Source organism: Protobothrops mucrosquamatus, unplaced genomic scaffold (assembly GCF_001527695.2).
Source record: "Protobothrops mucrosquamatus isolate PMUCROS unplaced genomic scaffold, P.Mucros_1.0 scaffold564, whole genome shotgun sequence".
NCBI classification, from domain to species: Eukaryota; Metazoa; Chordata; class Lepidosauria; order Squamata; family Viperidae; genus Protobothrops; species Protobothrops mucrosquamatus.
Window position 1 is genome coordinate 276,053 of NW_015386867.1, and position 15,630 is coordinate 291,682.

General features: G+C 40.3%; 1 protein-coding gene across 1 annotated transcript in view; it reads right to left on the minus strand.

The window, feature by feature from the left end:
• Positions 1 to 12,803: 12,803 nt before the first annotated feature.
• The window catches only part of DGKZ (diacylglycerol kinase zeta), a 49,657-nt gene continuing 46,830 nt past the window's right edge, over positions 12,804 to 15,630 (minus strand). The window contains exon 32 of the mRNA XM_029284392.1: positions 12,804 to 13,627. Within this exon, the coding sequence (XP_029140225.1) occupies positions 13,511 to 13,627 (117 nt within the window). The 3' untranslated portion in view covers positions 12,804 to 13,510. The remainder of the gene's footprint in view (positions 13,628 to 15,630) is intronic.

Genomic DNA, 15,630 nt, shown 5'->3' on the forward strand with positions numbered 1-15,630 from the left:
GATTTTTCTCTCCCAAAAGTATGATGGATATGGTTTTTAGCTATTTGGTATCTTTTGAACGCTTTTGTCTTCTTTCCCACGAAGTATGGCAGGAAGCTGCAAACAACGCCACATCCAGAAATGTTTTCCCTTGCTTCTTTTCCTTTTGAAATGATCTGCGGGAAAGTTTTGCGCAACTTTCTTTTATAGTGAAAAAAAGATAAGTCGATGGTTCCATAAGGTTCCGGAACTGCTAGTGTTAATTCATTTGATTTAGTGATACTGTTCCTAATGTCCTTTCTGCATAAAACATTAATATATGTTTAATTTAAAATGCATCTTCTCCGATTTTCCCTTGTGTGAAGAAAGGTAGAAACCAAATGTGGGAGACTGCTCTCTGGCAGTTAAGAGTTTTCAATATCTTTTTGCTGCCATCTAAGAAATATCTGGATTTTTGTAGTCCAGATCTGGTAACTGTAACAAAGCAACCTAGAGGAGCATTGGTACAGATAGTAGAAAAGTTGCCAACAAACATACATCTTCACATCTGATTTACTAGCCCTCAGTTTTAATTAGAAAGGAATTTGCACCTTACTCTGGCAGATCGTGGAAAATCTCCAAATGTATGAGAATTGTAATTTAACTGATTTTATTACTTCTGTGATGCTGTAAGCAAAACCTTGAGCCTGATGTGAGCTACATTCCTCCATTATACTGTTCATGTATGGATTATTCTTGGGATTATAAAACTATACAACAATTTACATTTCTGCATCTACATGTATTGTTGTGTGCATCACTTATTCAGTTTAAATAGTTCCTTCTACCTTCTCTTTATGGCTTGCACTGGGTTTCCTGCAGAACTGCATTTCCCCTCTAGTGCTGGCCCAACCAGTTCAATCATGCTGAGAAAAGCTACTGGTTTTCGTCTGGTTTTGGTAGTTGGAGGGGGTCAAACTAGGATGAAATTGTTATCTCCCTTCTGAAAAAGTTAAAAACATAGCCTTGGTGGTCCTCAGTTATTGACTTCTCTGTCTGGCGATTGTTCAAAGTTGCAATGGTTCTGAAAAAGTAACTTAATGACTTGAACATATGACCATCACAATATCCCTTTAATCATGCAATCAGTATTTGGGTGCTTCACAACTAATGTGATTTACAATCATTGCAGCATCCCCACAGTCATGATTACCATTTGCAAGCTTCACGGCGGGCTTCCAAGTGAATGGAGAAAATGCCAGTACAATTACAGTCTGGGCATGTGCTGTCCCACTTAATGACTGTAGTTGTTAAGAGAGGACTACCTGTACTGTGATCTTTTAGTGTGTACTACATTGTGCTTCATATTATTGCTTCCTTTTTACATATTTATTTATTAAATTCATATAGCTGCCCATCTCAAAGTGACTCTGGGTGGCTTTCAACATTAAAAATCCACAATATAAAATCCATAATCCCCCCCCAACAAGCATAATCAAACCAGTCACTTGATTGGCTCCGTATCAATATGGGGTCCCCAGGATCCCCAACAGAACCACATCTTCAGGGTGTTCCAGGAAAATATCAAGGTGGATGCCAATCTTATCCCCAGGGGAGTGACATTCCATTGGGAGGTGCCATCATAGACAAGGCCTTTGTTTTTAGTCCCAGTAGATGGGATAGGTAGCCCTTGACATACAACTTTTCATTTAGTGACCAACGCTACAATGGATATGGATGGAATAGATTTTATTATTTCCATTTATCTCTGAGATCTGTTTCTATCTCAGTTTGTTGTGGCTGTTAATAGGTGAGCTATTGCTGGAGGTTTTCAAGACATGATTAGACAGCCATTAGTCCAGGATGGAATAAGGACTCCTGCCTTGGGCAGGGGGTTAGTTTTGTCGCTAATCAAAATGAAGTAGTATCATAGAATCATAGAGCTCTATGATTCTATGATACTACTTCATTTTGATTAGCGACAAAATCAAACAATGACATACTGCTTATAATAAGATTGCCTTCAAAGTATTCCATAGATTGGCCAGGAGAGCTCTAAAGAGCAGTGCTAGTTACATCTTTGTGAAAATAAGATCTATGAGAGATTCATGTGGCATCTTCAGCAGCGGTAAAAAGACTGAGAGGCAGGAAGAGGCCTTTTTTATGACAGCCATCTAACTATGGAATAAAGTGGTTTCATTGGACTCCCCGTTTCTTGAATTTTCATTAAGTGGCTAAGACAGTTCCTTTCCAAATGTTATTTGGCTTGCTGGGATGAAGTTTTGTTTTTTTAAAAAAAAACCTGATTTGTTTTTGCAGATGGTAACTATGTTATTCCGCTAAAGCAAAAACAACATAAGAGTTTTGTAACACTTCCAACAAGTGTTTAGTCTCAGAGGTTTAGTCTTTCAAACTTCCAGAGTCGTGCTGGAGCCCATCCTCAGAGAACGTCTCTCGACAGAATGTGACATGTTCTGTATATGTTAAATGGACAGAAATTTAGTGATCTGAATTCATATTTTCCCAGTCCTGTACTGATACTTTACCCATTCTACAAACACCTTTTGTTTCTTTTCATTATAAAACTAAGGAAAATTGAGTGGAACTCAGGAAGATTGATGCTTTGATATATGTATTTTTACATTTGATCTGACAGAAATCGTGATTACCGTCTTGCTCCTTTCCATCTTTATTATTTAACTGACCTCAGTAAGATTTGGGGGAATGACCCATTTGTTTTTCTCTGGCCCTGAGGGAATAATGGGTCTCATTCTCCTGTTGAGCTTCCAGGAGAGTGAGGGAATTATGTCATACCTCAGAAGTGGCTCAGTGGTGAGAAGTGAGACCATTTTTTCCACCATCTACTCTGGAAAGTTGTGCAGAAAAGGCTAAAATGATCAAGAAGTATGCAAGATGCTTCACACTGGAATTGTTTTGTCAAACCATATCTGGTTTTAATTCTCATAGTGCTAATTTTCCCACCTCTTCAGCTCAGTGACTGATTTGGGTCTGTGCATGCATGCGCACCATACACATATCAAAAGTCCTTCGATTTAGTTGTATATAAAGCTTCAACTCATGGTCAGCTTTAATAATTGTATTTTTTTTTTACACTCTGCCATTCAATATAAGTGGGAATTGGTAGATGATCTTCAATCATTAAGCCCCCGTAGAACTGCTATAAAATGCTGGCAATTCAAATATCACATTCCACTATATTTTGTGCTAACTCAGCTTATAAAGACCAACCACGGTTTAGAAGTTATTTGTTTTCAGAGACTAAAATGGGAAGTATTTAAAAGGATGAATTTTATCAACAGGAACTTCAGTCACTGATGAAAATTATTACCTAGCTTTGGGTCTTTGGGCCATAAATAATATTAGAGAAGAAGTTTACAGCTTCTGTAGGCAGGTTGTTCCACTGATTAATTGTTCTAACTGTCAGGAAATTGATACTATACTATGCCCCACTTGAGAATGACTTTTTTTCATTTTCCTCTCTCCATGCTTGTAAGATTGGCATCACCAAAACTAGAAGTAGCTTTAGAATAGGACATACTAGATGACTGAATGTTTTTATATAGCATATTTTGACAATGAGACTGTCAAAGCAGTATGATAATGTAGAAGTGGATAACTTCCAAGCTCACCACAAGATCAAGGGAAAACAATGCATGGCAAAATGAGAGAATGGATAATGAGAGGTTCTGTTTTCTTTGGGTGTGTGTGTGAGAGAGAGAGACATTTCACATTACTCTTGCAATGAAAATCAAACATCATAAACATTTAGCACAAGATTATTATCAACTCCCAATTCTGGAAGTTGAAGTCCAGATAACTTAAAGTTCACAAGGCTGAGATACACTAATTGAATCAGTTTACTGTGGACTGGATAATTCACTGTTGGGACGTGGGAAGGATTCCTAATCACTGTATAGTTAATCTGGCCTTAACTAGGTTTCTGTGGAGCCCCTGGATCCTGATAAACAAAACATTGCTTGTGTTTTTATCTTTGCACGCCATACAATACTAGCACTTGCAAGTTTGCCATTGTTATAAACATTGTCAAATGTGGATTATGCAGGTAAGAAGTACGTTGCATTGTGATTTTTTCCCCCATTTTATGCAGAAATTTCCTTGATCTGAAAATTATTTGAAAGTTTCCTCCAGGGTAAAAAAAAATATTTAGAAGGATTGACCTGAACCATGCACAATTCTATTGGCAGACTTTTTGTTAGATTAGATCAAAGAACCTTAGCAATAGAAGGGAATGTTTTAGCACAGAGACTGTTTACTTCTGAATGAAGTATGTAAAGGTTCTGAGTTATGTATCATGTTTTTTTCTTGTCTTCAGGGCTTCCGCAAATGTTGAAAATTTAACTTTTGAACTTTCCAATTGTATATTTGGAAAGGAGCATATAGGTCAGGGGTGTCAAACCGTTGGCCTGATGCGTCATGCCGAAACCGCACCCACCCCATTGCCGGCAATGGAAAAAAAGTCACGATATATCGCGACACGTCACGTGACATTGCGAGTTTGACACCCCTGATATGGGATAATCAAGTACAACTCCCTGCTAGATATAGGCCTCCAAAGTATCCCAGACAGCTGACTCTCTGCCTCAATTTGAATATATCCAGTGAAGTGGATATGTTTACCTCTTATAGTACTTGGTTCTGCTTCCAAATTGCTTAACTAACATTCAACCTGAATCTGCCCTCTTAAGGTTTCAATCATTTTTAAGGTCCTGAACAATTCAGATGAAGTGTGCCTTTTATGTGTGTGGTTTATTTTTTTAAATGTATCCTTCCTTTATTTTATACAACTCAAGATCGTATACATAATGGTTCCACCTTCTATTTTCCCAACAACAACCAGCCTGTGAGGGGGGTTGAGCTGAGAGCGAGTGACTGGCCCAAAGTCACTCTGTTGGTTTTCATATCTAAAGGAAGGACTAGAACTTGCAATTTACTGACCATTTCCAGTTGCTGCATTAAACCAGCTCTTTAATCTTGTCTGCACAGGACTTGAAAACTGCTCTTATGTCTCCCCTCAGTTGTCTTTCTGGAGGGTAAACATATCCAGTTGCACCAGTCTCTCTTGATAACTTTTTGCTTCTTGTCCCTCAGCATTGTTGTTCCTCTATTTTGCAGCTGTTCTACTTTCACTAGTCTAAGCCTTTTAATAAATGTGCCCAGAATTGGGCATAATAACCAAGGTGGAGCCTGAACCATGCAGAACAGAGTGGAACTATTCTCCTGATTTAGAAACTACATTTCTACTGCTGCAGCCTAAAATTGCATTGGCCTTTTTAGTAAGCCCATTGCGTATCTCTTTAGAAGCTGAAGGATAGTTCCATCCATTTCCCCCCCACCCTCCACCCCAACTAGGAAAGTGAAAGATATATCCGTTTAAAGATATCCAGGATGATAAAAGGTAATTTTATCATTATGAAAAAGAAACACTGGAAAGTGTTCCAAGACTTGGGAAAACCACCTTTATAGCTTCATTGTGTGAAAGAAGAGACATTCAGGACTGATGACAGGATTGTTGAAATAGGATACTTTTTGGCTCTGCTAGAATAGTGGATAGACCTAAGGAGATGGGGCTAAAAAAGAAAAAAAGTCGAGTTTAATCCTGCAAAGTTTGAAGAAAAATAGATACATATTCACAGTATGTCTTACTTCAAATAACATCTGTACGGATGTGCTATTCGTTCAGTGCAATGATTATAGTTAGCCTTGGTTTCTGTATGTTGAATATGAAAAAGGAGAGTTCTGATCTCTGTTTCTCTCAAGCCTATTATGCCATTCCTTTACGGTAACTTTTCCAGCCTTAATAAAGCCGCTGGCAAGCTGCCCTTCTGTGCTGATTAGCTTGGCTTGGGTGGTTCCATCTCTTTCCCTTCACTACTAATTTATTCACCATCCCCCCCACCCCCTAGTTTTGCCCTAAACCTCAAAAGTCTCCCTGGCACCATTTCACAGACTCTGCGGTAAGCCTTAGAGACGCAATGCCATGTTTGAAGAGTGATACAGTTTTCCCTAGAGAATGCTTGCTGTGAATACTATGAGAACAGAATTCCATCCTCCCAGTAATTGACCACAGAGAAAATAGAAAACCTGATGGAAGGTTGGACATCTTTGCTAAGGTAAAGTGGTTTCCCCCTTAGTTTCACAATATTTGGCTCATTCATAGCACCCAATGCACTCTTCCTTTCTTTGCCTGTTTCTTATTGTTCAGAACAGTGGTTTAGATTCCTTTATGGTGATGTGGCCTGCAATAAATCTTGGACTACTGACTTCCATGTGTTCTTGGTCACCAGAGATGGAGCAAAAAGGAACCTCTTCTAGCTAGATAGTAGGGCTTAAGGCTTCTTCCCTGTTCCATGGAGTATACCTGTTTAACCTATTCATTCTAGTCAAAGTAATAATTTTCCTGGTTTTGGGAACCAGGAAGGATGAGTCCTCTGAATCCGGCACATAAGCTGATCAGCAGCTTAGAGGCTTTGAGAACAATCTAAGAAATGGAGAAAGAATCCAGTGAGACCTGCAGAAGTGGTAGAGCTTGGAAGAAGTGAGGGGCAGCACTGGCTTTGAGCCCCTCCATAATGTTACAGAGCTGAAGTCCATTCAGAAACCCTCCCTCCTCAATAGACTAGGCATGTAGTGCCAACTGCTGGGGTTCTCTGGCAATGTCAAAAAACACCCTTCCCAAGAGGAAGGAATGCTGGGAGACAGCCTGGAAAGCAAGTTCTCACAGTCACAAGCAAACAACCCAAGGCCAAATCAACCTGTTATCCTAATGGGGAGCAAACAGAAATGATTGATTTTTGCTCCATTCCCACCAAAATGGCTTTTAGCTGTTATGTGGGATGAAAAGGCACAAGAATGTGAAGCTTGATTTTAATTTAAACAGGTTTGCATTTCAAATTCTTTCATAATGGTTTCATTCACTCTGCTGCAATCAATCTACTCATCAGAAGTCCCTTGAAATTTGATGGAGCTGATTAGGGGTCAGTCACTGTCAAAGAGACTAAAACATATGAAGAACGGCTGCAGGATTTGGGTTTGTCTAGAGAAAAAAAGGACTAGGGGTGACATGATAGCAGTATTCTGGTATTTGAGAGGTTGCCACAAAGAAGAGGGGGGTCAACTTATTTTCCAAAGCACCAGGGGGCAGGACAAGAAACAATGGATGGAAACTAATCAAGGAGAGAAGCAACCTGGAATTAAGGAGAAAGTTCCTAACAGTGAGGACAATTAACAAGTGGAACGGCTTGCCTTCAGACGTTGTGGGTGCTTCATCATTGGAGGTTTTTAAGAAGAGACTGGACAATCACTTGTCTGAAATGGTATAGGGTCTGCTGCTTGAGCAGGGGGTTGGACTAGAACAGGGGTTCTCAACCTTGGCAACTTTAAGACTTGTGGACTTCAACTCCCAGAATTCCTCAGCCAGCAAAGCTGGCTGAGGAATTCTGGGAGTTGAAGTCCACAAGTCTTAAAGTTGCCAAGGTTGAGAACCCCTGGACTAGAAGACCTCCAAGCTCTATTCTAATTGAAAGCAGGCAGAGGACACAGGAAAAGGTAGTAAGATTGTTAGTTTCCAGAATCCTTCTCTCCCCATGACAGGTGAGACATTTTACAATTGTATGATTTGGGAGCACAAGAATGCTTCAGAAATTGAAGGGGATGAGGTACAGATTTATCCACAACCCAATGGCTACTTTGGACACCCAGTGACATTATCTGAAGTTGTGAAGGTTGTGAAAGACATCCAAGAAGTCCTAGCCCTTGCATTTCCAGGGTTTAGAGAAAAACAAATCTAGTTTTGTTCTTATGTGTACAAGAAACAAGTTATTGGACTTTTCTGCCAGCCCTTACTAGTTAATAAACGAGCACCAACTTCCATCTGTTCTTTAGAAGCCAATATTCTTTTCTCAAATATGTTTCCTGACACCTACAGTGTTACACACAACATAACATCACATGTTAAAGATTGAACAATATATCATTGAAAAATACGTGTTGTCTTTCAGCTTCTCCAAATTGTTGAATGTGCATTAATGCAATGGCACATTCTAAAATGCCTATTAAGCATACATAAGGTCAGTAGTGTGTGAAACTTTCTAGCACTGCAGAATTCCTGCCCCCCACCCCCAGGCTTAATGCTAAACCATGTACAAGACTGGAGAAGAGAAAAGGGGGTGGGGTCAGGGTAGCTGATCTTTAAAGCCACAGCATCTGTATTTGATTAAACTTTTAAGATGGAATGTGCAGCTATGGAATAGCAAGTCTTTTGATGAGATAGTCATGTCTAGGACACTGCTTTAAAGGGACACCTCAAATTAACATCAGGAGTTTTTCTCAGAATATTCATTTGCCTATGGAAGTCAGGATTTTTATCTGCCTACAAAGGAAAAATCAAGAGGAAATGATGTATCACTCCCCTCCCAATTATGAGTCAGCAAGTGAAAATGGAATAGAATTAAAAGCAGACCTCAACTTTGAAACCACAAATTCTTTAGTAGATAGGAGCAGGCAGTTTATGGACGCTGTTGTAGAGCAAATGCCAAACAGGGGTTGTTTTAGGGTTTCCAAATGAAACATGCTGATTAAAAATTCCAAGTGATATTATGAACAAGTATTAAATCTGTGGTGATTAAAAAGGAAGGTTTACGAATGCAAGGCTGTTCTGAGGCCTGCAGCCCTGCCAGAATAAAATGGATGTTATAGCCATCAGTGAGCTTCTACTCTAGGCACAAAACTAATCACCTCAGTTAAGCAGAGACCGCTCCCCCCACCTCACTTTTGGGTGTTGAATTGCAACTGTAATCTGAAGTAAATTTATACGGGAAATAAGTCCTACTAAACCACATATGATTTATTCAAGAACAAAAATGTTTAGGACTCGTATGTATAGAATGCAAGTATGGGACACACGCACAGATATTCCAAGATGTCAATAAGGTTGAAGCTTTTAAAAGTATGTTAAAAATGCATTCTTGATCGTAGAAAAACAAACCTTGGTAAAACTTTGTCCCTGCTGAAGGATTACCTGTTCTAAACATTTGTTCCTCTCTCTTTCATCAGTTTGAGTCTAGTACAGGGGTCTTCAAACTTGGCCCTTTTATGACTTGTGGACTTCAACTCCCAGAATTCCTCAGCCAGACACGCTGGCTGAGGAATTCTGGGAGTTGAAGTCCACAAGTCATAAAAGGGCCATGTTTGAAGACTCCTGGTCTAGTATAGCATCTAACAAAGGAAGGGCATTTCACAGGCTATTCTAGCACCCCCAAATCATGGCAAAAGAAGTAATGGCAGGGTAATTTGGGGCACAGTGCAATTTATTGTGTTCATTTTATTAATTGTCCACAAAATTGGAAAAGAGGCTTAAAAAAATCAGTTTTCCTGCTGAATATACCACCTCATTACTCAAACCAACCTCTGTAACCTTTAGAGAACAAAATAATGAGAAAAATAATGCATTCCACTTGTCAAAAAAAAAAAAAGGGGGGGGGTGCAGTGTCTGTCTGACCCTGACCATATGCCAACTCCTATCGGTGAGAATGGCAACACTGAAAAGGGAGTGCTTTCAGCTTGATGGTCTGTTCCTAACAGCAACAGTATTTTTGCATTATCTAAGAAGGAATCCAAACAGATTGCTGGGTCAGATGAGAGATAGAGAGATGTGTGTATAAAAGGATATGCCAGTTATTCACAGCATTTAAAGAAAAACTGAAAATTTGATATGAATAAGTATGCATGACTCTATGCATAGGAATGAAGTCTTTAGGGCAGAAAATGAGCAGAAGTTATAAACCTGCATTTCTGAATCTGGTTAAATAAAAGGTGTTATAAAATCTCCCTTTATGACCTAGGGGAATTACTTCAACTGAAAAGGTTTTCCATTCCCAGTTCTTGAAATCCAGTATTTATATGACTGTTCTTCAAAACCTCAGGTCTACCTGAATGTCAGGAAACACCCCCGTCTCTATCGAGTTAGTACAAAACTCCATGTCACAATATATTAGTCTTCAAAGATACACCAACATAGTTGCTTTTTCTGAAACATCATCTTTTTCCTCCGGGAAGTCTTCTTGAGGTTCTGCTATTCAGTATGTTAAATGACCAAGTAAGCATACATTTTTAATATTGGACTATTTGTTGGAACAGATACCAGCACCTGTGGTTCAGCACTAGTGTTGGACGGAAGAAAAAAAAAATCATTGTCATGTCATTTTTGTTTTCTTTTTACACTATTTGAAAAAAAAAGGTAAAATACCTGCTAAGAGCCCACTGCATCCATCTTTTGTGAAGACAAAAATTGAGTAGAGAGGCAGCTAAATTCATTCTGTGGTTTTCACCTATGCTTAAAAATAATTTCCAACACATAGGCATTGCAAAATAGGGTTAGCTACTATTTTTTAAGGGGAAAAGGGATATTTTTATTATAAAAACCATGTATGAGAAAGGGACGTGCTTTGAAAAGAAATAAGAGAGGGGAAGTAAAATGTTCATCCTTCTATTTTAATGGCAAAACTCAACAAAACATTTAAACTGTCAAAGAGAAAGTCAGAAGCACAAGCTTCCAATGTAGTTACATTAAAAAACAAAACAAAAAAACCAAACCAAAACAGTCAAACCAAAAGTGTCCTACCAGTCTGAATCTAGGAAATGGGAATCAGGTATTGCACAGGGGGAAAAAAACACTCTCAAACACACTCCTTCCCCCTTGGAGTAGAACAAGTCAAGGTTTGAATTGCACAGCAACTCAGCTTAAGACACACACATGCACAAACAAACATTTAGAGATGAGGAAACAGTGTGCTTTTGAACTACCTGTACAAAGTTTAAGAAGACATATAAAAGGGAGGAAGAGAAGCTAGCAGGCCTATAGGGCTATAAAACAGCTTGTATGTAGAGGAATGTTTACAATTTTAAAAATCCAGAGCATGAGTCCTCCTAGTTTAGAGCAAAGCGTGGGGCATTCTCTTCGGTTGACCTACAATAGCCATCGTCATGCAGGATGGGAAGTTGCCATTATTGGCACGGCAGTTGGTTGTACAAGGCCAAAGACCTAGCTGATCCAACCAGTTAGGCTTGATATGGTGCAGCTGTGAGTCAGCACCACCCTCAGATGCCCAAATGTTTCGGCTGTTCTCTGGAGAGGAAAGAAGGGGCGATGTCAAAGAGATGACAGTGCTTCTGATCTAGAACAATTCACATCTTGCCTGGGACCTGTGCTCAGAGTGCAGTCTGCTTTGGGGTATTATCCTTTGCTTAGTGCCACATTTAAAGGACAGGGACCTAACTAGATGGAAAGAGCAAGCTCCCAGAGCGGGTTCAAATGGACACTTGGCCATCTTTTCAAGTCTCAGGTGCTATCAGAGATATTTAGTATCTCAATCTTAAAAGCATTAGATACAGAAAGCAGGCAAGCTCAGCCTTGGAGGAGGACAAGCTTCCAGACAGATATAGGATATTCTTACATATCTGGGTGGTATGTAACAAATTCTTGACTCTAATCTCATTGAGCCCCCTAGAACTCAGAGAATCACACCCTTAAAGTCTACTCTTTCTAAATTCAAACTCTTGCATCTATGGAAGATAATCCCTGGTTAAGTTTTGCAAGCAGATTTCACCAGCAGCTTGCTTCTCCTGCTCTTTAAGATGCCCCTATTTATTTAAACTTTCTTCTATGGGTCCTTAAATTAGTGATCCAGTGTCCTCAGTCCACAGAAAGCTACCTATTTTACAACAGTTTGAGAACAGAACCCATAGCCTCAATGAGATTTAAGAATTCTTGCCCACACTGGAGAAATAAATTATTAAAAACTTTTGTTCCAGTTTCAGTCCACTCTTCTTGACCAATCAGAGCTCTCAAATTATTTAATCTGAACTGTTCAGGTAGAGCAGCATGACTATATGTTTGTAAACTCAACTGCATGACAGCTCAATTTCATATAGTCCCTGCTTTATCAAATCAGTTGGGTGTCAATTCAATCTATACACAGATTGACTATGTATCACATTCTCTGAACCTTAAGTGTTGGGAGGTTTTGGATTGCTTTGTTTTAGAAACCCCCCCAAAAAGGGACAGGTAGTGATGGGAGACTTGGGCAAACAAAACATCTTAGGACGATAACTAGGATCTGCCTGCAATCGTGCCCATAGGACTTGCACATTTTTAAGTCTGTGCACCAAAATATTATAAATTGATATGGGTATCCTGTTCCTGTGCATGAGTCTAAGAACCAATTGCAGGGACCATTCTTATTTAGGCAAGGAATTAGATGGCTGTACAGGAACTTTTCCATTCATTACTACTACTGTCAGTACAAGTCCCTGGATCAAAGTGTGCCATTAACGCTAGTTGACAGGAATAGTTCCCTTTATATTGATGTATTTCCTAGTTACTCCTATCTCCTTAAAACGAAAAGGTAATTTCCATATTGATAACGCTTTATCCTTAAGTATGACAAGTACCAATGGCCTTTTTAGATGAGATCTCTCTCCTCCCTTTTCAGCAGATTTCAAACTTTCCAATCATATTTTGAATACGCTTACAACTGGCTACTTCCTAAATCAGTGAATGTAAAAAGCAGAAAAAAGGTAATATATGAGAATAGAAAGAGGGAAAAAAAGAAACCTGGAGAGGAGGCACACTTTGCTCAAAACATTTAGTGCGGCAGTCTCAAAACTCAGCTTGCAGCAGCTTAAATTGGAGGGAGTGGGATTTGACCTGGTGTTCCCTGTTTTTACAAGATATATAAACATCCTTTTACAGCATGGGGCTTGCAATACAGGGTCAACATAGTAAAGGGAATAAAAGAAAGGGAGGAAGAGGGATATATTGTGCTGAGAGGATGCAAACCAAGCCCATAGCTTGCTTTGGATACTTGGATTGCTTGCCAATGTGACTGTCACCCAGAGTTTACACAAGTAATTGAATTCAGTGCCTGAATAACAAGAAAGGACTATAGTAAATAAACGGGGGGTCTTTTCTGCATGCCTCCTCAAAAATTGTGCTAGCAAATTTCCAGTATAGAATATACCAAGACCATGGGCATTGCTACCGTTGAAACTACTGAGAACGACAATACCCACTGCTGGGAATCAGCAGAATCGGTGGGATGAAGCTTCAGAAGATCTAAAAGGGTTGCAGACGCTGCCTTTAGGGAGATGACACAAGGTTGCATAAGGGTGGCGTGGGGGGAGGGGGCAGATATCTGAACTGGAGCTCCACCAATAGCTAGAAGGGAGTATTTTTCCTGCTTTGAGAGCAGCAACAATGAGGGTCAAGAAAACTTGGAAGCAGACAGGAATGAAATATCAGGCAGCAGTATCCATCCATGGAATGTGGTGGTTGGTGGGGGATGCGGCAGTCAGCATTGTTCAACACCCACTACATGAATAAATAACAGCACCGTGGCCAAGCCCAGACAAAAAGCTCTGGATCCTCTGTGTGATGGACCTTCAAGAAAAGGCTAGCCAGGTTCCCGTGCTGCTCGGTTTCTGCCCCCAGGAAAGGATGAAGGCATGCCGAGTGCTACACGGCGGTTTCCTGGTCCTCCCGCTGGATCATCTGATAGTGCTGTCGATTTTCGAGGTAGGCAGCCAGGTCGGGATCGTTTGCCTTCTCAGCTCTGTGCTTGGGTGTGTCTCCCTGTGAGAAGATGACACAAAAGGGGAGATGGAGCACAAAACTGTTCGATTACCACAGAATTTCACTCTCCTCTTCATTTTGAGCTCCTCAACTCTGTTGCGATCCATTAGATGTTTGGCACATCTTAATGGTTGGCAATCTGAAGGGTTAATAGTCTCACTTAGGATTTTAAAACAAATTAATTTGGGTATGTATGTGGAAAATATATTCTAAAAAAAAACATAGATTTGTAAATCATACTTACATAGCTATAGGCATCACATCACTTATAAAAGTGTCCAAGGAATTTGTAATTTAATTATGATTTCAGGCTCCATCTCACTCCCACAGGCAGAAATGTCAGATCATTTGGCGGCTGCTATGTCTTGCTTTGTCTCATAAACGAACAAGTAGATAAGTGCATGCACACACACACACACACACACACCACACACACACATTATGTTTGTACATTAGGGCAAGTCTTTGGAGCAAGAGACAAATGAATGCATAAAATGCATATTTCTCTCCCTTTTACTGTACATATACAATAACAAAAAATAATAATGCCCCTGTGGCCTTCCATATCAACCTTGAACTCTGTGAACTGTGCGTATTATTTCCCATAAATAAGGATATCTATATTAGACACGCCTACTGGTTATCCTAAGAAATCTGTATTCACATGCAGCCCTGAAAAGAAAAGGGCCCCAAATGTAGGGCTGTAGCTACATACACAGATTCCAGTCTTGCCTCAAGAGATGTGGGGAAAAGCCGTAAGACTGGAAGAGCCTGCCTGGATGGGAAGCTTTGGGGTTTCTGGAAGATTAGCAACTGACAGCTAAATAACTCCTCAAGGGCCTGTTTGTATACCCACCCCATTCCTCTTACTGGATATTTTGGGAGGGGGGGGGTTAAGGCTGTGTTTCCATATCCTCCCACTCCAAGAGTATAAACAGGGAAAGTGAGAAGTTTTGATATAAGTTTGTCTTTCTTGACTTCCTAGTTTGTCTACTCATTCTGAGAAAGTAAAAAAGGAGTGTGGGGGCGCTGGCTGGGTGAGGTATATGCCTGGGGAGGGCCCTGAAGTATCATCTTCACAGCCTTACTAGTTCTCCTGATCCCCAAGGAAGCTCATATTTCATGAACGTACTGCAGCCATCTGGACTGTGTCCGCTAATGAACTCCTGCACTCCATAAAAACTAAATCTGTTAACAGTTTTCAGCCGTGACTCCCCTTTCTTCCCCCACAGCACAAACTCTCCCTCCCTCTCATTCACAACCCCCACACTTCGCCAGCATTGAACAAACAGGCTGCTCAGAAAAGCCAAGGAAAACTGGCTAGCTGCCACCAGCTGTACTGAAAGTCTCCCACTGTGGCCCTCACCTCCTAGCAGAAAGCAAGCAACAGAGGAAGGAAGGAAGGAAGGAAGGAAGGAAGGAAGGAAGGAAGGAAGGAAGGAAGGAAGGAANAGACAGACAGACAGACAGACAGACAGACAGACAGACAGACAGACAGACAGACAGACAGACAAGTTCTTAGCTTCACTTCCATCCCCTTATTTACAGAATAAGAGCTGGAAGAGACCTTGGAGATCTTCTACTCCAACTCCCAGCTCAAGCAGGAGACACTATACCATTCCAGAAAAATGGCTGTCCAATCTCTTCTTACAAACTTCCAGAGTACCTGCAGCTTCTGGAGGCAAGTCGTTCCACTGATTAATTGTTCTGACTGTCAAGAAATTACTCCCTATTTCTAGGTTGCTTCTCTCCTTGATTAGTTTCCATCCGTTGCTTCTTGTCCTGCCTTCAGGCGCCTTGGAAAATAGCTTGACTCCCTCTTCTTTGTGGCAGCCCCTGAGATACTGGAACACTGCTATCATGTCCCCCCTCGTCCTTCTCTTCATAAGAAATAGACATATCCAGTTTCTGCAAATTCCTATTACAGTCATTTTTCAAATGGACAAAGCTAGAAGCAAAGCACATGCATGAAGCCATATATAATTTCCACACACAGGTACAAC